Source organism: Diadema antillarum, unplaced genomic scaffold (genome assembly GCF_040938485.1).
Source record: "Diadema antillarum isolate AM-2024a unplaced genomic scaffold, OU_Dant_1.0 scf00000029, whole genome shotgun sequence".
Classification (NCBI taxonomy): Eukaryota; Metazoa; Echinodermata; class Echinoidea; order Diadematoida; family Diadematidae; genus Diadema; species Diadema antillarum.
Window position 1 is genome coordinate 5,713,871 of NW_027270918.1, and position 25,458 is coordinate 5,739,328.

The following is a 25,458-nucleotide window of genomic DNA, read 5'->3' on the forward strand; positions in this document are numbered from 1 at the left end:
TGCAAAAACCGATAAGTCCATATTTGCCAAATGGAGATATTTGCGATTAAAGGTCGAGAAAAATTAAAAGAATATTAAAAAAATGTTTGCTTCTTTTGACCATAACTTCAAAAATATACCTTTATATGTAGTGACCAGTATATTATTTAAAAGGTATTATTTTGTACTTTATGAAAGAGATCGTACTTCAAAATCTTCAAAAATGGACTTATCGGTTTTTGCAAACAAATAATATATGTATATATATATATATATATATATATATATATATATATAGTTTTTGTGAAGGCTATCTTGTACAGAGTTATACTCGGTGCAAAGAAGGTATAGTGAAATAACAAGAGTTAATAACTCACACAGGTATTTTATTAGTAGTTTATCGATGCTTAATCACTACTCCACAAATCTAATGCAAATCATATGAGGTGTTATCATCAAGCAATTCTCTTTGTATGGTTGTTATATACACTCACCAAAAAAAAAGATGATGAACACTTGATAAAAATCAGTGTTTTCTGTACTATATCAAAGGAAATTTAGCTATAAACCTGATAGGTCTATACAAAAGGAAACTTTACGCAAGGCACAAAAGTAAACATTGCAAAAGTGACACGTTGTCATTCATTTTCAAATGCATGCCCTTCGAGATAAAAATTATAACAAAAGACGAATTGAACACAATGAGAGACATAAATGAAATAGCAAAAATAAGTTTCCCTTCTCTTATATCTCTTTATTGCCTCAAACAAAATCAAAGTGGAAAACTAAAGGGGGAAATAATAATCGCATGATAATTTACTGTTAACATCAACTTGAAATGGCATAGGGAGAAAAACAACAAAGGGGATTTAATGGACAAAATGTTTAGACTTCATTCTTTTGATATATAAGGAATAAAATAATTCATACGCGAATTTTGCTTCTTCTCTAATGTCAATTGACTTTGGAGTTGACAAAAGATTCTTCATTTTTTCAGCCTTTCTCTATCTTTTGGGCCAGAAAGACGTTATACAAACCATAGGTTCATTTTTGCAAATTAATTCATTTTTCTCAAGTGTTAATTTCGTCTTTTGTTCTCATTGTTATATGGACCATTTACGCGAGAATGACAAGTTGTTCATTTTTGCAATGTTTACTTTTGTTCCTTGGAAGAGAAAAACAATTGTGTGCGGCATACAGTCTCCCTTTTTATTGACCTACGAGGTCAATAGCCTTTTAAATTACCTTTATTATGGCATATAATACATTAAATTTTAGCCAAATATTACACGAGAAGTATGAATTGAAAAAAAATGTTCTTCTTTTTTTTCTTTGGTGCCGAGCGTATACCGGTATTTGTATATCCACATAATACATAGATACCGCACCCCCTCAATAATCAGCTTTGTAGGAACATTCACATGATCATCATTGTGCTTCAGTTCTTGTAGTGGAAAGTGATCATCTTAATCTTTGAAGGGCAAATGAAGTTGTACACGAGGAGCAAAGAGATAAAAACATGTATCATTGTCTATCGGCACTGCACCAGTATACCGTAGATCTGCTGTCATTCTCAAGCATTTGATCACAACGGAAACAAGCACAAACTGATAGAATTTTAAAACACATGACACTTTTCAGATTGCGAAGAGAAAAGAAAATGAAAGAGAGAAGACCATGTCGGGGGGTCGAATTAGATACTGTCAACAATGTGGATAAAGCTCTGGATATTAAAGGCGAATGTTAGGGTGTAGTTGCCAAACGTCCAAGACCATAATTGTACATTCCACAATTCTTCCTCTCAGCCGTCGCTCCAGGAGAAAGAAGATGATGCCTCTTGTGCCTGTGTTGTTCCTTGTAGAACAGTGGCCCCACCTCCCACGCTTTCAGTTGTTGTTTGATCGCTCCAGTTGCCATCCGAGCCGACAGTTATTTCCGAGTTCAGAATCTCATTTTCGGGAGACGTTGGCACATCGGACTCCTGCCAAGAAATAGACAACGCTCCGTCCGTGACTTCAGCCTCGTTTGATACAGAGATCCACTCGAAATCACTGCTGCTAGAACTCTCTGAAGTATTACCCAAGGAGCTATAGGAGGATACGGCGTCGGGCTTTGGTGTTTTCTCTAGAATCGTGGAAACGAAAAAAAAAGAGTTATCCATCATTTTCCCTCATATAGGATTTTCATGTTCAGTAAGAGTGAACGACTGATGACCATCACGACTATGCTCTCTATAATACATGTATGTGCTGCGGGAAATTGTCTGCATTCTAAATTACAGAATAACATATATTTTCTTTTCTTTTCCTTCTTTACTTTTTGCCTGAATCCTGTGTGTAACGTATAGACATATGGAATGAAGCTCGTCTCGCCTGCGTTGATGTATGCACACGCGTACTCACACCCGTCCATTATCGTATGCATATTATACATAATACACAAGTCATTTGTATCACTATCTATGAATATAATGTGCATGTGTGAGTGTGTGTGTTTATGTATGCTTAGATTACATGTGTTTTTATGTTTTATGCTCAGATGCATCTTATATCTGTGTTAATTTGAGGTTCATCTATAAAGTGAGTATTGACGGGGTATTAAGAACACGTACGCAACGGCAGTGGAAGAAGACAAGATATAACATTATAATTTTTTTTTTCTATTTATGCACTTTCTCAATTCATAACTCGTTCTTTATTCCGAAGGTTCGTTAATCTAAAAATTAAACGAAGGTGCTTATTAGAGAATCTTTGCAATTACGAACCTTATTTTGCTTTCATGGTAACGAACCGCCGGAAAACATATTTTTTGTTATCCTTTCTCGGACTAAAGAACCTCCGGCATAACGAATCTTATTTCATTTTCAATATTACGAACCTTGGCAATAACGAACCTCATTTCATATTTTTGATTAACGGTCCTTCGGAATAAGGAACTGTAACCCTATAATTTACTGTCAAAATGATGATTAACATTTTCAGGAAAATCGGACTAAAAATAAATCTCCGGACCTTATGACCAAATTGAATCAACCCCCTTACTTCATTATGAACACAGAGAAGTTTTGTGAAGATGAGAATATCTGTTCTTGAGTTATCATTTTATGTCCCTTATGACCAATAAGACATTTGACTTTGACCTCATGACCCAAAAATGTAATTATTTCTTTCTTCCCATATTATGATTGAACACAACCTGAAAATTCTCTCGAATTCGTACATCGGTTCCCATGCTTTCTTGTTCACAGACAAACAGACAGACTAACAAACAGACAGACAGACATGACCAAAACAACAAAAAAAAACCATTATCTCCATCGGACTCGGGTTCCACCTAGCCTATGTGGCGGGGTAATTGGATGAGGTGAGTATGCATGCAGGTTATGATCTCACGATTCTCCCAATGTTAGTCGGTTTACAAAAGTAAAGCCAAGAAGAAAGGTGATTGGTCAATATTTTTACAACTAACCCCTTCTCTCTTTAAGTCGTAATTGCTCGATCTTTAATTTGCTTTTCTTTTTCTTTTTGCAACACAAACATTATTTAAGAATAAATGCCGATCAAAGCGAATCTGCGGCCTCTATGTTCAAGCAACTCTTGAACAAAGTATTTTTTTAATGTGTGAGATTCCTGGAAGATATCTTTAAGAACATTGAAAAGTGAAGTGAAGCATACAGAAAGTGTTATCCAGATTTTAAAAAAGGAGGAATCAGTTTGTCTTCAGGGGAGTAGTGAACTTATTAAGCCACATCAGCCTGGTCATAACCTACGTTCAAAGTAAGGTGAAACAAATCTCCGCTCTGAAATATAGGTGAAATGCAAGACATTAGGTGACGGAATTTTTTGGAAATATGGCAACAGAATGATGGAAAAATCTCCCCCTCATTAATGACCATAGTTTAGATTTCCACAAATTCAATATCTGTGCTTATAAACAACAACAACAACAATAACAAAACTTCACAATTTTACTTCCTAATTCCTAATTATGTTTCTGTTGTGTGAAATAATATTTGCATGGTTTTTGTAATTACTGTACATACAAGCATGTAGAGACTTATCATAACGGTATTATGTGTTTCTAATAATTGACTGTTATTTCAATTATTGTTGATGTAAAGGGTTATAACAATATGGTGGTTTCCTTTCTGTTGGGTTTATTTAGTTCATTTTGTTCGTTTGGTAATGCATTGCGTTATCAATTATTTTCTTTGAGAGGACAGGATGGGCTTCCTGAAATGAAGTGGAATGAAACCTTTTTTTAAGTGAAATGTGCACAAAGTTCATTTTATGAGCAGAAATGAAAGGGGCACACCAACGATTAGTGGTTTGAATATACCTCCGCATCTTTCCATCCTACACGTCTCCGATTCCAGGTTGGACCCGGGGCAGGGGAGTGCGTTGGGCGCTGCCGTCGGGAAGACACACGTCCGCCGACGGTATCGGTAGGCCTGTAGTCTGCACGCTTTAGCCTTACATTCACCCCACTCCGTCCAGGTCGACCATTCGGCACGCGCTATAGCAAGACAAGTATTATCAGCAGTTAAGCATGTAGCGAATGGATATCATATAGTTGAAAACGTTAAGGAGACACAAATTTGTCTTCCTATACAGTATGTAGTCACTCCTTAATGTAGTGATAATAAGCATGTGCATAGTGTCTCCTAAGGTGACGTCCAAAGATTATTATATACGTATATTACTGGGTGTGAAACTATTCTGTTTTGTTTGTTTGTTTGTTTGTTTGTTTGTTTTTATTTCTGCATTCAATCAGATGCAATTTGAATACAAACTTCAAAAAGTACAAAGAACAAAGAATAACAGGTGCAGTGAAATAAATCGATAACAGTAAACAGATGCACATAGGTGATTGCATTGAGCAATGTAGATACACAGAAACATAAAATAAGATATACAGTATTTTTTCAATTAACAACAGAGATCAATGAATGCAGGAGACCACCATCATAAGCGATTAAGCTTGAAATGGATGGAGGCCTCATAAAATGACTATCCAACGACATAACTCTCTTGGAGGAAGGTGATCAGGTGAGTGCAGTGCAGTTGCAGGTGAGAGTGCAAGATGCAGTTGAAGGAAGAAAATAGAGATTGACAATAAGATGTTTTTCATGAATGATTCCGTAAATGATTCCGTCAATTTTTTGTTTTGGCTAACTCCTGACGGGGTATCGCCGTTTCTGTGGACCATTCTCTCGGTATTCCGTTAATATGAGTGAGCGAGGTCACCGATGCAGAGTTTTTGGCTTCTTCTGAAAATAATTTTGCATACGTGAGATGTGAGTAAAGAAAAACAAAACGGTGCATACCTTTCTGATTTTGAAATTGTCATTCCTCTTACTGTTTCGTCTTTTCTTGAAAAAAAAAAAGTTTCTCCCGGTGAATTGAACCCGGGGCTTGGCGTGGAACGACAACGCGTTAACCATTTAACCACGGAGACTGTTATTCATAACTCCCCCCCCCCCCCCCATATAAAAAAAAAGAGGATGGAAAGGGTTGAAGAGTTTGTCCGTTGGGAAATCGAACTTGGGTCTGCCTGAACAGCTATGAAGTCTCCGTCGCCGAGCGAGTAAGACGTTGGCGCTCCATGCCAATGACCCGCGTTCGATTCCCGGCAGAGACCATTTTTAAACTCTTGCATTTTTTTTTCACGATACAACACCATAATGGGAAAGCGCTCGAACACATCCTTATTTGGTTTTACCTGGACACGCCCTCCTATTGGGACAGGGCCCTGTTTCACGTCTTGGCCCTTGACAGTTTTGCCCGCCATATCGAGGAGGTGGATTGAAGCAGAACCGAGACCGTGCCCTGATGGCGTCGTTGCCGCAGGATTTCGAACAAGTGCTCCACCGTGACCAGCTAGTCCAACCCCCGTCGACTGCAGCGTGCGTGGAGACAAATTAAACATTTTATTATGCTAATTGCAGATTTTTTCACAAATCCTGGAAGATGACTATACATGGTACCGAACATACTGTATATATTATGTAATACATGTGTTACTACTTGTAGTATATAATATAAGCTTTTTACGCCTCGCACACAATACAACTGAGAGGACGCTAAACTGTATCTCTAAATGTTAATGAAATGACTGTCTACAACCTTCAAGAGGAGCACAGAATGAAGGTGAATAGAAAGACGAAAACAGTGGCGGATGCAGAAGGGGGCACCGGGTGCGCGTCCCATCTTCATGTTTGTTTGTTGTTGTTTTTTTTTTGTTAAAACAAAAGAAATACAAAGAAAAACGGGGAGGGGCGTGCGCTTTCTATAAATTTAATATCAACCAATATTTTTACAACATTTTACAAGATTAAGTTCATGAACAACATGGGGCATAATGTAAGAATGTTTGATTTCATACAGAAATTACAAACGAAAACAGTGGCGGATCTACAAGGGTGAACCGGCTGCGCGTCCCATCTTTATCATTACTTCAGGAAGGAACTTTAATTCTTCACTTTCCATAAATTTGATATCAACCAATATTTTACAACATTTTACAACATAAAATTCATGAATAGCATGGGACAAAATGTAAGAATGTATGAATTCATACAGAAACTAGAGCACTCGCAATCGAGCACATGTATCCCCGAACCCGTCTCCCATACCCCATCTGGATTACTTTTAAGGCCAGAATGCTGTATAATATGGCATCTGCCGCAGGATACAATAAAATTCGACGAGAAATGAGGCTAGTATATATAGCACATACAAGGAATATGACACGTCATCCTATAAAAGTTTGAACAATGAAAACTTTTGTTACGGTACCTAGAATGACTCCCCATAAACCTTCATAGCAAGTTTGAATAAAATCCGACAAGAAATGTGGCTTATACAGCATATGTGACATGGCCTCCAAGTTGGAACACTGAGGGCGCCGTCACCACAAACTGTTGTGTCCTTCATGTAGAATGACCATCCATAAACCTCTTTAGCAAGTCTGAGTAAAATCCAGTAACAATCAAGTTATTGCCTTAATAAGCATGCATTTTTGCAAATTTTGACATGGTAAGGGTGACCTTTGACCCTTAAAAAAAGTGGAACAGTGAGGGCAGCATTATCAATAGGTATAGGTGTATAGATTTGACTATGATACATTTACATACCAAATTTGGAAGAAAAAAAATTGGTCGAGAAAAAATTCTGGCCAGCGTCGCACACACAAGCAGACCCTTCTAAATTTACCTTTTTCATGTATAAACACGGAACAAGCGAGGGCGCCACCACCAAAAACAATGTAGGCATCTTCATGTAACTATATTCAAATGCACCTTTTTACCAAATTGAAGAAAATCTGATAAAAAATGTGGCTGATAGAGCACAGACGAGAAATGTGCATGGGCATCCGAGTCGAAACACTGAGGGCGCCGTCGCCACAAACTGTTGTGTCCTTCGTGTAGAATGACCACCCATACATCTCCTTACTATGTCTGAATGAAATCCATGGAGTAACGATCAAGTTATTGCATAAATAAGCACTTCTGCAAATTTTGACATGATCAGGGTGACCTTTGACCCTGTAAAAGCTCGAACAGTGAGGGCAGCATTATCAATAGGTATAGGTGTACAGTGTATAGTTTTGACTATGATACATTTACATACCAAATTTGAAACAAATCGGTCGAGAAACAAGGCCAGCGTCGCACACACAAGCAGACCCTGTTAGATTTACCTTTTTTTTTTGTATAAAGACGGAACAAGCGAGGGCGCCATCACCAAAAACAATAGGCGTCTTCGTTTTACCATAATACACCTTCATGCCAAATTTGAAGATGATCGAAAAAGAATTGCAGCCAGTAGACCGCAGCGCTCACAAGAAAATCTCTGCGGCGGACGCGGACGCGTCGCAACGAGGCCGATAACTAAAAGCAAAATTACTTAGGTAGACTTGAGTTGATCTTATATCATGAGGGAAGGTAGGCATCGGTATTGACACTTAAAAAAGAAGTGAAGATGACCGCCATATTAAACACGGCTTGAAGAAATGGCCAACCTTATTACTGTTCATAACAGTGGCGTACATAGCTGGAGAGCTGCATGAATCATGTATATGTATCCACTGTATCCGTTGTATAAATTGTTTCACGCGTTATCCAATCGAGTGACACATTCCATTCGTGTTTGCAGAACCCCAGTACTTTTTATTCGCTCACTCGCTATTTGCACTTCCGAATTCCATGCGTTGATGCTGGTGTATTTTTCCCCGTTCTTACGTAAACATGTTTTCCCAATGTCGGCAATAGCTACTCAGGTGCATACATGTCCCCAGGACAAATATTATACCGTGTCTTTTACCACCATGTATCTTGGTCAATGGCAATATGTCATGTTTAGTATTCCTGCTCATTTTGTCACATTTCTCAACGAAAATACTGTGGAAAATAGGATGATTTGCATAGAGTTTTATCCCAGTGAATATGAATGATACTCTTGCAGATGTTCAGTTATCGGAAGGTGGAAGTTCCGTAACCACTACAAATAATGAGAACGATGATAATTTTGCTTCTAAAATGTTCTTAACTACAGAATCTGATGAATTAAAACTAGATTTTGATCTAAATGACATTCCAGCATATATGTTTTCTGCAAATTACTGCTCAGAAAAAGATCTCATTTCATCATCCCATTCTGACCCAAATCAACTTTTCATTTCTCATTTTAATATAAGGAGTTTAAACCAACAAAACTCAATTTCTTCTATTCATTGATGAACTACGATTTACTCATGGTGTCATCGGCCTCAGTGAATTATGGTTACAGGAGAAGTCACCTTCCTCCTTGTTTCACATTGATCAATTTAAACTTATAACAAACAATAGATTATGTAAGAAAGGAGGTGGAGTTGGTTTTTATGTCACAGAAGATTTAAACCATCGGTTATTAGAGGAGTTCAGTTTTATGACAGAATTTTTTGAAAGTATTTTCATCGAGATAAAAGTACCAAATAAAGGAAATGTAATTGTCGGGGAAATTTACAGGCCACCAAATTCGAATTTAACTGAGTTCGTTGAATTACTCGATGGCATTTTGTTGAACCAGTATTTCAGAAATAAATCATGTTTTCTTATGGGTGATTTTAATTTAAATCTTTTAAACTACGATAACCATAATTGTCAAGAATTTCTCAATCAAATGCTGTCTAAGTCTTTCATTCCTCTTATAAGAAAACCTACAAGAATCACTGATATTTCTTCTACTTTAATCGATAATATATTTGTTAACAAGTTATCTTCTCCTATTTCACCTGGTATTGTGGTTACTGATATCTCTGATCATTTTCCTGTGTATGCACTTATTGGTAACGTTGACACTCTGACAGAAAGTGTGCACAACACTTCCGGTTTTCGTGTGATGTCAGACTCAAATATTAACAGGCTTAGAGAAAAGTTAAAACTCGTTGATTGGTCGATTGTTTATAATCAAAATGACGTAAACTTATCATTTGATATTTTCATAGATATTTTCATTACTCAGCTCAATACTGTTATCCCTTGTCGTAAATGTTTTAAATCAAATCATAAAATAGTACCTCGGCAGCCATGGGTTACTAAATCACTTTTAAAATCCATTAATAAGAAAAATAAACTGTTTCGTAAATATCGTAAAGTACCCACTGTTATGAATAAGTCCCGATATACTCGGTATCGTAATATCCTTACTTCTTCATTACGGTTAGCCAAACGGATGTATTTCATGAATCAATTCGATAAATGCAAATATGATGTGAAGGGTACGTGGAGGGTGATAAATCAGGCGTTGAAATGTAATACTGACAATAATGCTCCTAGTTATGTTCAAGAGGATGATGTTCGTATTGACGACCCCATAGACATAGCTGAAGTTTTTAATGATTACTTTGTACACATTGGCCCAAATCTGGCTGACAAAATCCCTTCAGCGCACCAGGAATTTCACTCTTTTCTGGATAATAGGAATGTGGCATCTTTATTTTTTGTACCGATTGTTGAAGATGAAATAATAAAGATTGTTGATAGATTAAATAACAAAAAAAGTTCGGGATACGATGGAATCACAAATTTTTTGGTAAAGAACGTGATTCATGAAATAATTTCACCCCTTACTTTTATTTTGAATCAATCCTTATCTAGTGGTAAAGTTCCTTGTAAAATGAAAGTAGCCAGAGTTGTTCCCATTTTTAAAAAAGGGCGAAAAGATTTTGTTAGTAATTATCGTCCTATTTCCCTTTTAACTTCCTTTTCAAAGATACTCGAAAGACTTGTGTATAAACGTACCCTTAATTTTCTTCTTCAGTCAAAAATATTTACTGATTCTCAATTTGGATTTCGCAAAAAACATAGTACAACTCACGCATTACTCAACTTTATTGATAAGATAGCTCATGCTAAAGATGATGTATCTCATACTGTTGGTGTTTTTCTTGACTTTTCAAAGGCGTTTGATACAATAGATCATGATATTTTACTTTATAAATTAAATCATTACGGAATTCGGGGTAAGGCGCTAGAATGGTTTTCTGATTATCTGACAAATAGAAAACAATTTGTAAGTATCCACGGTCACGATTCCCAACCTAAGTTAATTTCTTGCGGGGTTCCTCAGGGTTCCCTGTTAGGTCCACTTCTTTTCATTTTGTATATCAACGATATTCAGAACTCATCTAAGATCCTTTCCTTCGTTTGTTTTGCAGACGATACAAATTTGTTCTTTTCTCATCCAAATCCTGATGAACTTATAAACATAATAAATGAAGAACTTGTTTCTGTTCAATCTTGGATTTTTGCAAACAAACTTTCCTTAAACCTTGAAAAAACTCATTATATTTTGTTTAGTAATTCCCCACCTGTACTACCTATTTCTGTCAAGATCAACAACATTGATTTGTCACAGGTCAACAGCACAAAATTCTTGGGTCTTTACATTGATAGTGATTTATCTTGGAGAACCCATGTTGGTTATGTAAGTAGAATTATTGCTAGAAATACAGGGGTTCTAAACAAACTTAGTTATTATTTTCCATGTAATATTCTACAGAGTATATATTCAACTTTGATATCTCCCTATCTTAATTATGGGATTCTGGCGTGGGGAAATGCTTCTAAAAATCTTATCGATTTGTTATTTATTGTGCAAAAACGCGCTATTAGAATTGTAAACCACGCTGGATACTTATCGCATACGAATGAACTTTTTATAAGCAATAAAATTTTGAAAATTCCTGAGTTATTTTCGTACAACGTTTGCCTGTTTATGTTTCAATTCTCAACTGGCCAATTACCAGATGCATTTTCCAAAATGTTCACAAGAAACTATACAGTTAATGATTATCCAACCCGCCAACGTTATGCGTATCACCTTCCACGTACCCGAACAATTTTTGCGAAAAAAACTATCATGTTCACTGGACCTAAGTACTGGAATGAACTCCCTACGGAACTTACAAGCTGCACCACTTTAACCTCATTCAAACGAAAATTAAAACAATATCTTTTGAGCAGCTACGGCATGCATATTGTATAGTACTTGTTGCTCAGTATTTCCTCCCTTGTCTATCTCATTTATCTTCTAGTAATGGTCCGACGGGATCCTAACCATGTACATTATTATTCTTCGATCAGTCTGCCTGTTGCGCTCTCTAAGTTTTTATTGTTACACTCGATTGTTGGAATTCTTGCGCGTGGCAGCTGTCTGTTACCATGGTCACACGGCCTGCATGGTTTAGGACCCCGCTGGAATTTGACACCTGAGCTCCATTGTCCTTGTGTGCATATTTTATATTCACGACAAAATTCTTTTAGCCCACCTTCCATTTATGTATTTATGCCAATTGTTACGTCATCATCTATACCTCCACACCCACTTAAATCCTTACAATCTCAGTCGTTGTTCTCTCAATGTCCTTACTTGTAGTAGGTTATAGTTGCAACATGTGACCTTTCAGTGTTTTATTCTGTATTTTATATAGCAACATTTGATTTGATCATGTTCGTTTTAATCGGATCCCCCAATTATAGTATGGTCTAAAAATATCTGTACTTATGCTTCCCCTAATCTGATTTTACCACGGGACCTGCGGCTCTATACAAGCTTGCTTTTACGCAGGCCCCATCATATTTTTTTTCGCATTATGATCTCAGTTTAACTCGCATGTATACAGACCTTGTGTATACCAAGACAAACTTTTGAACATTCCGGTGAAGTTCTATTTTGAATTATGTTCTGTATAGATTTCGTATCAATTTATTTTATATTGTGATATATGTGAGAAATATGAAAATAAATTGAAATGAAATTGAAATGAAATATGAGGATTGAGGTTCTGAATTGTAGAAACAGTAAATAGTATCGCGCAGTCGATGCATTACATATCATTTTGTGCGGGGGAAAATTAACTTAGTGTAGATCTGTCAACCATCCACTTTACTTCGCTGTTGCTCTTAAAATTCACAAGGAGAATTTCTCAAAATTCACAAGGAGGATTTATATAACACAAATATACCAGGCCATTGTTCGAGGTTCTGGTTAAACTACATTACTTCGGTGACTTCAATAACACTGTTTAAGTCACCTCATGCACATAGATTCAACCAGAACCTCTCAGGCCTGGTATATTTATATATTGATGTCGGTGTACACCCATGAGACCGAATACAAGGAAGAATGTTCTGACAAATCTCACATGGCATCAGATAGGTATTGCTGCGAATCCGGGATGTGAGCTTCGGAAATAAAATTCACTATCAGCATGATCAGCGAGAGAGGAAAAAAAAAACCGCTTCAAATTGACCTATACAGAATTGAATTGATCATTGGGACAGCTATATGTACATGTCTGTAATTTTATGCAAATACTTAAAAATGTAGGAGGGAGTTGATTACTTGGGCAGTGACGGAGGAAGCATAACTTGGTGTCCAGTATGTCCTCGAGGCTGCAACGACGGCCTGGGGGATGTTGGGGACAACTGCGTTCTCTCAGCTGAAAGCCATCGCCACAGGTCCGGCTGCACTCCGTGAAATTACTCCACTCTCCGAAACCTGCATAGGAAAGAACATTGTATCGACCAAACCAACACAGTGAATTATTTTGCACTTCATGCATTTTGATACGTAATTATAATCAACCCTTTAAACTCCTTTAGGTAATTTTGCAGCGGAATTTTATCATTGTGTTTTCGTAAGATTAGCCAGGTAGTGGATATTTCCGCTTACTTTATCACTGTCTGTGTTTGAGAAAAAAAAATATGACTGGAGTGACACGACATTTGCTCCTGCAACATTTGCTCCGGTCTTCAAGTTTCTGATCACCAGACAGGCATCATCTCCACTAGACCACCGAGATTTCGCCCGACAGCAAGTGTTGGTTCTAATCCTTACAGCATGCAGCGGGTACTAAGGTCGTAGGTTCGAATCCTGCTCGAGTAATTGTACGCCCATGATTTTTTTTTTATCATGGCTACTACTATTTACGTCGATGTAGGGCAATTTGTCAATTAGTTGCAAGTAGTCCATCACTTTGTACATTAACTGACATTTGATAGGCTTTTTTTTTTCAAGTCTGCCAGGAGCTCGACAAAACACGAGACTTGTTGCCATCCTCTCCCGATTTCCACGCCCTCCCCAGTAGACCCTGTACTCAAAAGTAAGATTAAGATTATTTTGATATGTCAATCACACATTCATATTTATGAATGAATTAAGGATAAACAATATCTAACTGAGCTAGTACCACCGAGAAATGTGTTGTAATAGCACATAAAATTTCGTGAAGGGGCAAAATGTGCAAGTATTTTGAGACCGAAATGAGGATAACACTATCGTGATAACATTCATTAAAAGAAGCTTAAGCTCACCTCTCGCAGAAGTGGACTTGCATGTGACGAAAATCACCAATGCAGCCAGGCACGCTTTGCCCGATAACGTCATTGTTTCGCCCGTCAGAATGTTCCGATGCAGCTTCGACTTAGTAATGTCTCGCTTCGAACTTCACGAAGTGACGTGGACTTGGCTGACGATCGTGAGCAAGAGTGTTTCCCTCAGTGCCTACGCACCACCAACTATAGTACCACATCAACTGCGACTTTCCCGTGCACTGTCGTCGAGTTTCGGCATTTATTGTAGCGCTCATGTCATATCCGGTTCAACTACACACACACAATCACACACACACACACACACACACACACACACACACACACACACACACACACACACACACACACGAATTCGCACTCACACAAAGGAGTCTAATACAAAATTTGGAAAAAATACACAACAATACATTATCTAGCATAAGATCTATGTTCAGTTTTACTCAAATTTCCCCCAAATGATGTAATGAAGAAATGTTCTGAGGAATAAAGCTTCAGGTTAAGATCAAATTTATTAATACCTTCCAGTATCATAAATGATACTATCAATTTCGTTGTAGAGCCTTTGACCCATATCTTAAATCTTTAATTGAACACTAGTAAAATTCCTGGTATAAATGGAAGAGGGCACTTGTGACAGCACCTATCCACAAAGGAAGTGATAAAAAAAGACAACCCGTCAAACTATTCACCGACAACAATTTTACCAGTATTGTCCATAATTTATAGGAGAAAATTGCATTTGATCAAATCTATAGTTATCTGTGTCAAAATGACAAACTCACCCCTGGTTTCCGTCCTGGGCACCCCACGTTAACCGCATCGTGGTATTTAACAGATGAAATGAGTAAACAAAGTGACAATGAAAAATTAACGTTGTTGGTGTTCTTACACTGGACTTAGAAAAGCCTTCGAAATTAAGATATCTTGGATTCGACTCACAAGCATTGCATTGGTTCAGTGCCTACATGTATTTCACTAACAGAGAGCAGTCAACTTTGATAAACACTAACTTATAAGTTATATTTGTGGAGTGCCACAGGGAAGACAAATTCTTGGGTCTCTTTTGTCCATCTTAGCTCTAAACGATCTGCATAAATCTGTCAAGAGATGTATACTTTCCCAACAAGCGGATGACATGTACTCATATTTTGTTTCAAATGACCAGTTTGCTTACAAAAAAAAAAATCAACAAAACAAAAAGCAAAATATTAATGATGACCTAGAGCGACTTTTCGAATGGTTCACAGGCATTAAATTATTGTTAAAAATAAATGTCATTTTATGTTGATTGGATCTAAACTGAATTTGCGATATTTTAAGAATGCTCATGTTAACGTTCAAAATATAACTCTGCAAAGAGTTTCAGAATGCAAACATCTCTGGGTCATTCTCGATGAAAACCTAACATGGAGTCCACAAATTGAGAAAACGTTAGAAGCATAACGATCAAAGTCTTTCATACAGTCAGGTGAATAAGAAAGTACGTTGATAAAGACACCTCCCTGTTGTTATACAAAACCTTAGTCCAACCTCATTCGTTTTACTGTAGTGTAATCTGGAGGACTGGTCTATAGGGTCAGCTAAATGGATTGCAAGTCATTAAGAACAGATGCCTAAGAATGGTGCGAGGTTTGACACCCGTTACAATAGGCATAAAATAGGAAAATTCCTTATTCTTCTCTACAGGTTAATCAACTCAAAGAAAGAAGAGGAAAACAAGCCTTAATCTGTATAATAATTATTCAAACTGTTGTACAACCATGCTCCAACAACTCTGTCCTATCGTGTTTACCTCAGATCATTTAAAATCACACTCTAAGAAACTTAAATACTAAAATTGTGATACGAAAATCTCGTTCTAATTTTGTCCAGAATAGCCAATCTTATGTTGCATGTAAAAGTTTCAAAAATCTTCCCGCTTATTGGATTAAGAACAATCCAGTGACATCAAAAGTTTCACGAAAAAGGTCCTAAAGTTAGCGGAATTCCCTTAATGTGTCCATAGAAGTATATCGATATTTTTTTTGTCATGTTTGTAAATATATGTAAATACTTATTTCATATTTTCGCTCTTTCCCTTTCTTTATCCCTCTGGTGTTCCTTAGCTTCTTTGATGTTCCTTAGCTCCTTCAATGGTTGCCCCCTTGATCCTCATGATCATTACTGACCCTCCTCCACCTTTTGTCTGTCCCCCTCCTCTGCCTTTTGTCTGTCCACCCTCCTGCTCTAATCCCCCTCCCTTTACCTACTGGGCTCCTTGCCCATGACCTCCCACCCTCTCCTTTGTTTTCTTTGTTCCGTGTACCCAGCCTGTCCCTGTCTGTTCTTGTAGTGTGAAGTCCTCCATTGTGATTGCTTCCCCTGCTTGTTTGTCATTTTGCCTCTGACGAAGATTCTGCTAGGATCGAAAGCTCAGGCCCCTTTTGACTCCATTTTACTCCATTGGCTCGCCTTTATTGGACAAGCAGTTTTCAGCAGCTTTTTTTGCTAACACTTAATTCATTTTTGTAACTTGTTCAGCGCTTGTCATTTAATGTGTATCATTGTATATGTCTGCATGTTTAGATTATTCACAGTGTCTGCATCTTTATGTACTTGTGTCTCAATGATATCGCGCCAAATTTCTTGGCAACTGTAAATTTCACAACTTGTATATTCAAAATTTCAGATATTATCATTCGAGACTACTTTGTATTACTGGTCCATTCTTATGGAATGTTATACCAAATGACTTAAAGTGTACCAACAGTCTGAATTCATTCAGGAAAAGATGCAATGAAATTCATCTCCTGCGGAAGGAAAGAAAGAAAAACCATGAACAACAACGTGAAAGCCAATAGTCACTTTGAAAACCACAATTTTTCTGTTGCCAAAGAGGAACTGCAACAAACTTATCAAAGCGAAGTCACAATACACGGCAAATGGATGCATTATGAAAATGTACAAAGTCAATAATCTATAACAATTAGTTAAGCAATTGTAGGTTAATTATTTTAATAATATGTAAGTCAATAGTTTCTTTGCTTCAGAATTTTTTTTTAAATCATTGTCATATATTATGATTATCACATTATACTACCTTGCTTTATGAACTTACCTTTTGCACGTTCTGTTCTTTGTAGCGTCTTCTCTTCAAGTCCTCCCGTGTGATGTGTATGTACAGTATGTATTTTGTTATGTGTATGATAATAAATTTGAATTAAACGATCTTGGGGATTAATCTTAAGGCTGGTCTTAGCCTATGTTGATTCTAAATATTATATTACTTATAGCCCCTAGCTGCTTTGTGCATTTTCATATGCCTCTTTGCTTTGGTGTATGTAATTTTGTTTTGTCACCTTTTCTTTTATTATGGGAATTGCATTGAAATACGATAATATAATGATAGTAAGATTGTGAATTTTAAGACTTCCAGGTTTCGTTTGAAATAGCGGCTGATTTAGTTGAATATGTATCACACACTAAAGATAATTCCTGTTTATAAAGATTACTATTGTCATGTGATGAGTGGTACTGACTTTTTATGCGTGTCTCGTGTAGTCTGGCATAGACTAAAACGTATCCTGGCGAGGAGAGCGCATCATATAGAACAAGACAACAAACAGGTTAGTCATCGCATTCTTCATCAGCGACCAGGATGCGATGTGATGTTAGATTAAAATCCGTTTCTGAAGCAGACATATATATATATATATACATATAATGTATGTATATATATATAATGTATTATATATATATATTTACATATATATATATCTATATAAAAGATGATGAAGAAGAAAGTATTATCATTATATATATTTAATCTTCTCCCAGTGATTTTTTTTTTTACTCTGAATCTATTGTGCCGTGTTTTTACTCTTATCGTTGTATGTACAAACTAGTAAAATAACATCTCCTGGCTGAGAAAGTTCCTTTTGTCACCATGTTGATGTAAATTGAACATGAAATTGATAATGAAATGCTTTACGGCCATCCTTCTAGTGTAACATTTGACTTATTTCCCGAAAGACAGAAGTTAAGCAGTACAGAACTCCAACAATTAGCCTATTAAGTGACATGCTGTGCAGAATTCACTATCAGCTATCCTCCGAAAAGGTCCTTGATTTCTATTGGACGGGTGGTCTTAGAGACTGGTGACGTCACTCCTACTAACAAATGGTGGAGTAAAGTGAAAAGTTCGCAGGACATGCGTTAGACGTCTGCGAGTCAGGGTTGTTAATTACGCTTCTGAAATTTGTGGTGTACAAGGTATTGTGACTCCGTCTTTACCAGAGTTGGGACAGTCCCTCTTTGGCAACAGGAAAAAATACGGAAGTGGCTTTCAAACCGACTACGGTGTATTGGCTTTCCCGTTACTGTTAACGATCTTTCTTTCTTTCCTTCCAAATATTAGCGGATCCCAGGTTTTCAACTTTCACTTTCAAATTCACATTATACCTTTTACAATAGTTTTCGTGCGAAATGATATCCTACTTATCTGTCTGTGTCTTTATGTCAACGTTCTTTTTTTTATTCTTCCCTGGATCATTTTGGGTTTCACTTCATATAGACTTGCTTTCTCCAATACTAACTTTTAAATATTTCTGGACCTTTTGACAGTTGACAATTCTTAAGGTAAGATCTCAAAGAATAAAAACAAAAGGACACAACATTTCAAAGAAAAATTGTAAGTCTTCTTTTCTTTGTCTAGCACGACCAAAAACAAAAATCCAACAGAGACATGTCATATATGAGAAATATTTGAAGTTGTTTTTTAAAAGACCTGTTAAATTGTGTATTTCGAATACTGGACGGTAGTGAATTCCAAATGACCGGACCAAGGTGACGAACTGATTTTGAATGGATGTTTGTTTCCATTTTCCATGCGATGGAATTTGGATGACTGACGGGTGTTGTAACTATGCACTTTATCATTCAAACAAAACATTTCGGCGAGGTAAGGGGGAAGGCTCTTGGTGAAATACCTGTGCATCAAAGAAGCAACTTGTAAGACATTGCAGTCATGGACATTCAATGTGTGAAAGCGGTGGAACAATGGTTTTGACGGAGCAAGATAATGAGTGTTCGCGCAAACGCGGAGTGCTTTCTTCTGGAGTCGTAGCACTCTTGACACTTTAAAGGGACGTAACGAAGCCCATAAAACATTACAATACATTATATGAGGTAAAATGAAAGCGTTATATAATAACAAAAGGACATTACAAGGCAATGTATTTTCCAGATTATTCATAACTCCAACAATCCGGGATACTTTACCACAGACAAAATTTATATGAGAATCCCACGTCAAGGAGTCATCGAGTTGTACCCCAAGGTATTGGACAACAGAGCATTGCTCTATCAAAGTATTGTTAATAAAAAGTTGGACATTATCATAACAAGATCTTCTATTTTGTCTGTTTCTGCAGACAGAAAATTTCGTTTTCAAAATATTCAAAGATAATCTATTACAAACAAGCCAATTATATATTTTATCCAAATCAATATCAATCCTACTGACCAAAGTCTCAAAATTTTGATGGGAGGCAGTTAGAGTCGTATCATCAGCGAATAAAACAAAGTCAAACTAGAAATGTCGCTATGGCGACTGGTATGCCTCCGCCATAATGCATGATTCTCCTAATAGGTCTAGATAGTACATGTGGACAATGTGTGATTATATTTTCACAAAACTGGCAAAATATTAAAATGACAAGTTTGTCACAAATGTGTTGAATGTTCACCTTCCTTGACCTAGCTTTAATTGGATGAATAGGAGAGCATGTATTTGGGGATTTAAGGACTTTAACTTGACTTTGACCAATTCATATGTTTATGCATTGAGTAATTTTCAAGGTATGGAGAAAAAGGTGCAATTTCTGTATTGAATAGTAAATTGTTACCATTTTCATCTGGCCTTTGACCCTAAAATTCATAAGATAATCACTGTCAGGCAGAACATGCATAAATATGTAGTAAGTTTCAAGATAACTTGAGCCACTTCCGAGATATGGAGGAAAAAGTTAGTTCAGCACTTTCACTTGATCTTTGACCTTTTGACCTATGAGGCAAAAAAAAATGAAAAAAAAGAGAAACTTTCCAGAGAATCTCCATTAGGTTATACATGCATACACCAAGTGTAAAAGAAAAATAATCCTGTTGGCATTGCATAAATATAAGGGAAATAGTAAAATTTTGAAGTGTTGCCCTTGACCTTTGACCCCTGACCTTTGACCCCATGAACCCTAAATTCTCTAGATAATCACTGCCAGTCAGTACATGTATTATATATACTACATGTATGTTCCATGAAGATACCTGAAACAATTTCCAAGGTACGGAGAAAAAAGTGAAGTTTTAATATTTTTACTTGACCTTTTCACCTTTGACCTTTGACCTCATGACCCCAAACTTTCACCAGAGAATCTTAATTGGGTAATACATGCATACACTAAGTTTCAAGAAAATATCTTCAAGCATTACATAGAAATGGGGGAAATAGTGAAATTTTACGTATTTGACCTTGACCTTTTGCCCTTTGACCTTGAGCATGACCTTTATTGTGCACCAGAAAGTTGATAGGCACAACTTACATACATGCCAAGTTTCATTAGGATACCTCATAAGGTTTTTTGGTTACGCTGTCCACAAAATTCATTACGGACGGACGGAAGGACGGACGGAAGGACGGACGGACGGACAACCCGAAAACATAATGCCTCCGGCACCACTTCGTGGCGGAGGCATAAAAATTGTGAACAATTAACCAAATCATTTATGTAAATCAAAAAATAACAATGGTCCCAGAATCGAACCTTGGGGTACACCTGATGAAATGATTTTGGGATTGGATGAGTGATCTTGATACACAGAAAACTGTTTCCGGCTACTCAAATAACTTTTGAACCAAAGATAGGGTATACCTCTAATGCCATAATACTGTAACTTTGATAACAATATCGAGTGTGACAAAGTATCGAAAGCCTTCGACAAATCCATGAAAATGGCGACTGCATGTCTGTTAATATCAATATACTTCAAAATTTTATCATATGAATGAATAATTGCAAATTCAGTGGAACAATTTTTCCTAAATCCATACTGCTGAGAAGTAAGCAAACTATTCCTTGTCAAATGATTATACAGTCTATTATAAACAAGTCTCTCGAGTATCTTAGAAAATAAAGGCAGTACAGAAATTGGTCTATAATTCCCACGGTCAGACATAGAATTCTTCTTATGAACAGGTATTACTTTAGCTAGTTTCATTTTCGACGGAAAAATACCAGTTTGTAAAGATAAATTACATATATATGTCAAAGGTTTACTTATAAAATATATGCTTGGTTTAACAATATCAATAGATACATTATCATATAATGCCGGACTTTTACTTTGATTGATGCTCCTGATGACATCGATAATTTCACATTCAGAGATGGGATTAAAGAACATTGATTTATGGAACATTTTCGGCATAAAACTGGAAAAATTCACATCGGTAACAGGGAGTGATCGTGATCACAAAAAAAAAAATCATTGAATGTGTTTGCAATATCGGAAGAATCATGTAACTCTTTGCCGTTATAAGAAATACCATGTGATGTTTTCGAAATATTTCTACCAAGTAAGTCATTCAAAAAAAACACCAGTTTTTTTAATGTTACCTTTAAATGCATGGAATTTATCATGATAATACTTTCATTTCGCAAAACGCAAAGACGAATTAAGTTTATTGCGATATCTTTTATTACTGATTTCATTTTCAACAGTTTGGCAAAAATGAAATCGCTTAAAAAGAGTATTTTTCCTTCTAATAGAATTGAGTAAAGCTCGAGTTATCCATGGTTTCTTTATATTTCTATGAATCTTAGGCTTTTACTCTTTCAGGGGCATGTGTTTATCGCAAAGAGACAAAAAACTATGAAGAAACGTATCATATGCTACATCAACATCATTTGAGGTTAAAACATCGGTCCAATCAGTGTTTTTCAAATCAGAAAGAAAGAAATTAATCATTGAAGAGGTTATATTTCGCGAAGAAGATTTCTGACTGGGTAAAACCTTGGAATAAATTTTGATGCTAGACATGTGAAAAATTGGGAAAAGGTCGCTAGAGTCTGATAACAGTATTCCAGATAAACCGTTTTCGTTAATAACACTAGTATAAACATTATCAATAAGAGTTGCAGAATCCTTAGTTATACTGGTTGGTTGTATCTATCACAGGAAATAGACCATGAGAGTATAATGAATCTAAATGCGTTTGTACATTGGGATGTGTATCATAATGTAATAAATTTATATTGAAATCACCCATAATGTAAATATGTTTGGAAATATTACGCATTTCGTTTATGATACTGTCAAATTCACTAAGAAAATCCTTTTCATTACTGGAGGGATTGCGATATATTACACCAACAACAATATTTTTGTGATTTTGATATTCAAAACTTACAAATAAAGACTCCACACCATGGAAATAAAATGATATACTGTTTAACACTGAAACCTTCAAGTGATCTCTAACGAACAACGCAACTCCACCACCGCGTCCAGAAATTCGATTAGAATTATATAAAGTGTAACCATCTAAAGAAAACAAACTACCATTATCAGTCATCCATGTCTCACTAATCCCAATAACAGAAAACGGGAAATTCAATATCGTCAAATCACCGATTATATTATCGAAGTTTCTCTTAAGACTCCTCGCATTGTAATGTAGTAAACTAAACTGAGAGGTATCATGATGTATTTTACATAACTCATTGAGATTTGTATACGAACAATCGAAATTACTGTCAAAATCTAAATCACTATTTACAGCTCTATCCATAACAAACAAATACGAACAAACAGAAATGAACAATTGATAATTACACCTCACTCTAGTCCAGTCGTTCCCAACGAATATGCATTTGATACGCTAGAGATTCGCTCAGCACCTGTTCAGCACGCTCATATTAGCTGCGGTAAATGTGCGTTGAGTATGCGCTACACTTCCACCGACGAACATACGACGAATACCCAGCGTATGCTCCGCGTGTATTTTGCGTGGATCCAGCGCGCCCTGCACATGTCTGGCGTCCTTCTGGCGAGTACATTCATGCCTCTTATAGGTCCGTGCACACTTCTGTGCATGCACAAAATCCCAACGAAGAGCGAATGACAACGTTTGCATAGCTTAGGAGCAGCGCGCCTGACGAACGAGTGACGAATGCCGACGCACAATTAGCGAAGGACAACGTACTATCGATTGGCCAAAATCGCACTTTTCTCAGTGCACTGGTCATCCCAATGTATCATGTGACCGCCACTTTACAAGTTTCGCACGACGAATAACGCACGACGGACTACCCAGCGCCTACGACGGACGTCTGAACAATATGTATATGTTAATTACATTGATTGTGTCGTCAAATTTCATCATCAGTTATAAATTTAGTAATTAGACATTTTTATGAATTCCACAATCAAACCAAACAATTATTATGTGATCAATATCAATATGTACCCTTCCCTATGAAGTACTAACAAGGAATAGTTCAAATTACAATTGAAAAGTAAATCACAACCCATCATAGACCTAGTTTTTATGATTTGATGGGGGAAGCCAATGATACTATTATTGCCCTTGTTCCTCTCTCCCTTCTCCCCACTTTCTCTCCCACTCTCTCTCTCTCTCGCTCTCTTTCTTTTCCTCTATCTCTTTCTTGCTTTTACATCATTCTGTCACTGTCATGTTTCAGAGACAGATCTGCCCATGCATTACATAAGATTCTACAATGCAATGTATATAGCATATAAATTCAACATTTCATACTTCACACAATCTCAGTCTACATTCCCAAGAAAGTTAGCAGAAAAACTTCAATCAGCTGGACCCTATAGGGCCCGAATTCACGAAGGTGGTACAATTGAAACCATGGTTTAAACCATGGACAAAGACCGTAGTTTTGTATGAGGCGCCAAGTGTCGCATGGCCTATTCCGTTACGAAATCAGTCATTTCGTTTTGTTCGTTTGTTCATTTTTCCATCTGAGAAGATGACTGGATAGCCCGGGCATATTCAGCTACGTTAAGCTGGTCTTCCATGGGGTCCAGTTGTATGTGAGATGGGACCACTTCACCGGGTTAAACACCCTGCTCTTTGCGATGAATGAATGAAGCGGGATCTTTTACGTGCATGAGTTGTTACTCTCTCATACACGGGACCTCCATTTTATGTCCTATCCGAGTAGAGGGTCAGAGTGTTTTGCCTCTTGCCAAAAGGGACGGTATGCTTACACACAACATTGCTCAGTCCAGACTCGGGTTCGAACCCGGGCCGCGTGGTCGTGAGGCAGACGCGCTACCGACTGAGCCAACTCACCGCCCATTTCACCGCCCATTTCGTCGACGTAATATTAACATTTCAATCGACGAAATGACTGATTTTGTAACGAAATAGGCCATGCGACACTTGGTGCCCCATATAAAACTACGAACTTTGTGTCCCTGGTGTAAACCATGGTTTCAGTTGTACTACCTTCGTGAATTCGGGCCAAAGCATCGACACTTGTTGTTTCTCTTTGGGTAAATACGCAGTGTCTGTTATTGTCTCACATCACAGAGACAGAATTGAATTAAAAAACAAATAAACAAACAAACAAACAAACGTTGTTTTTCCGCTTGACAGAAAAAAATGAATCTAGCTAATAAGGATGAACATAGCTCGTGATGTCTGACATATTCACCGCTCTTCTTGATAACAGAATGTGACACAAAATTGCAATACCGACAAGGCATTGCAAACTAAACTCTGTGGAAATGGCATATACATTGTAAATTGCTTTTCAAGGACAGAGTGCCTCTGTGTATTTTTTTTTTTACCCTATGACACACATCTGCAAACTCTATATTGTTCATAGAATGCAACCAACAAGGACACGTGTACGACAACAACACCTGAGATCAAGTTTCAGGATCCTTTGCAATGTTTATTTCCTTCACCAATTTGGCTGCTCTCCTTCAGATCGGTGTAATAGATAAACAAATCTTGTGTGTGCGTGTGTGTGTGGGGGGGGGGGGGGGGGTCTGGCAGATCTGTCTTCTTTTTCATAATAGGATAGTTCCTGGGTCCCGTTTTATCAAAAGATAAAATCGATTTTAAATGTCCTTACTACACAGTCTTCCATAGACTTACAGCTGAAATCAACTTATAATCAATTTTTACTCTTCATAAAACAGGGCCCTGGTCATGCGACTGCAACATTGCAGCGTGAACATGAAGTTCTATACAGGCACATTTTCAAGACTCTATTACAGCACTTTGTCAAGGATGTTATTGTTCAATTGTTGAATATCAAACAACCCAGGTACACAGACATTTTCCTGACGTATTCATGAAAATCATAATCTTATCTTACAGGGTACAAAACATGTACAATTTTCAGATAATGCAATTGCTGATTAGTGATATCAGTGTCTTGTGTGATGTCGATATGCTATCTTATCATTTGAATTTCTGACACTATAGATACCAAAACTGCATTTAAACTTCTCCAAGGTAGCTGAAAAAATTGCAGCAACCTTACAAAATTCATATTCTAAAGGAGCATGAAGTGCCCTGA

The 25,458-nt window shown here is 36.9% G+C and overlaps 1 protein-coding gene across 1 annotated transcript; it reads right to left on the reverse strand.

Annotated features, from left to right (window-relative positions):
• Positions 1-425: 425 nt before the first annotated feature.
• On the reverse strand, positions 426-14,059 carry LOC139738535 (thrombospondin-2-like). Its single transcript, XM_071649160.1, has 5 exons — positions 13,838-14,059; positions 12,867-13,022; positions 5,701-5,877; positions 4,318-4,494; positions 426-2,103 (listed from the first exon to the last, which is right to left on the reverse strand). Exons 1-5 carry the CDS (start codon positions 13,908-13,910, stop codon positions 1,781-1,783), a joined length of 906 nt encoding a protein of 301 aa, XP_071505261.1. The 5' UTR covers positions 13,911-14,059; the 3' UTR covers positions 426-1,780.
• Between the last annotated feature and the right edge of the window lie 11,399 nt (positions 14,060-25,458).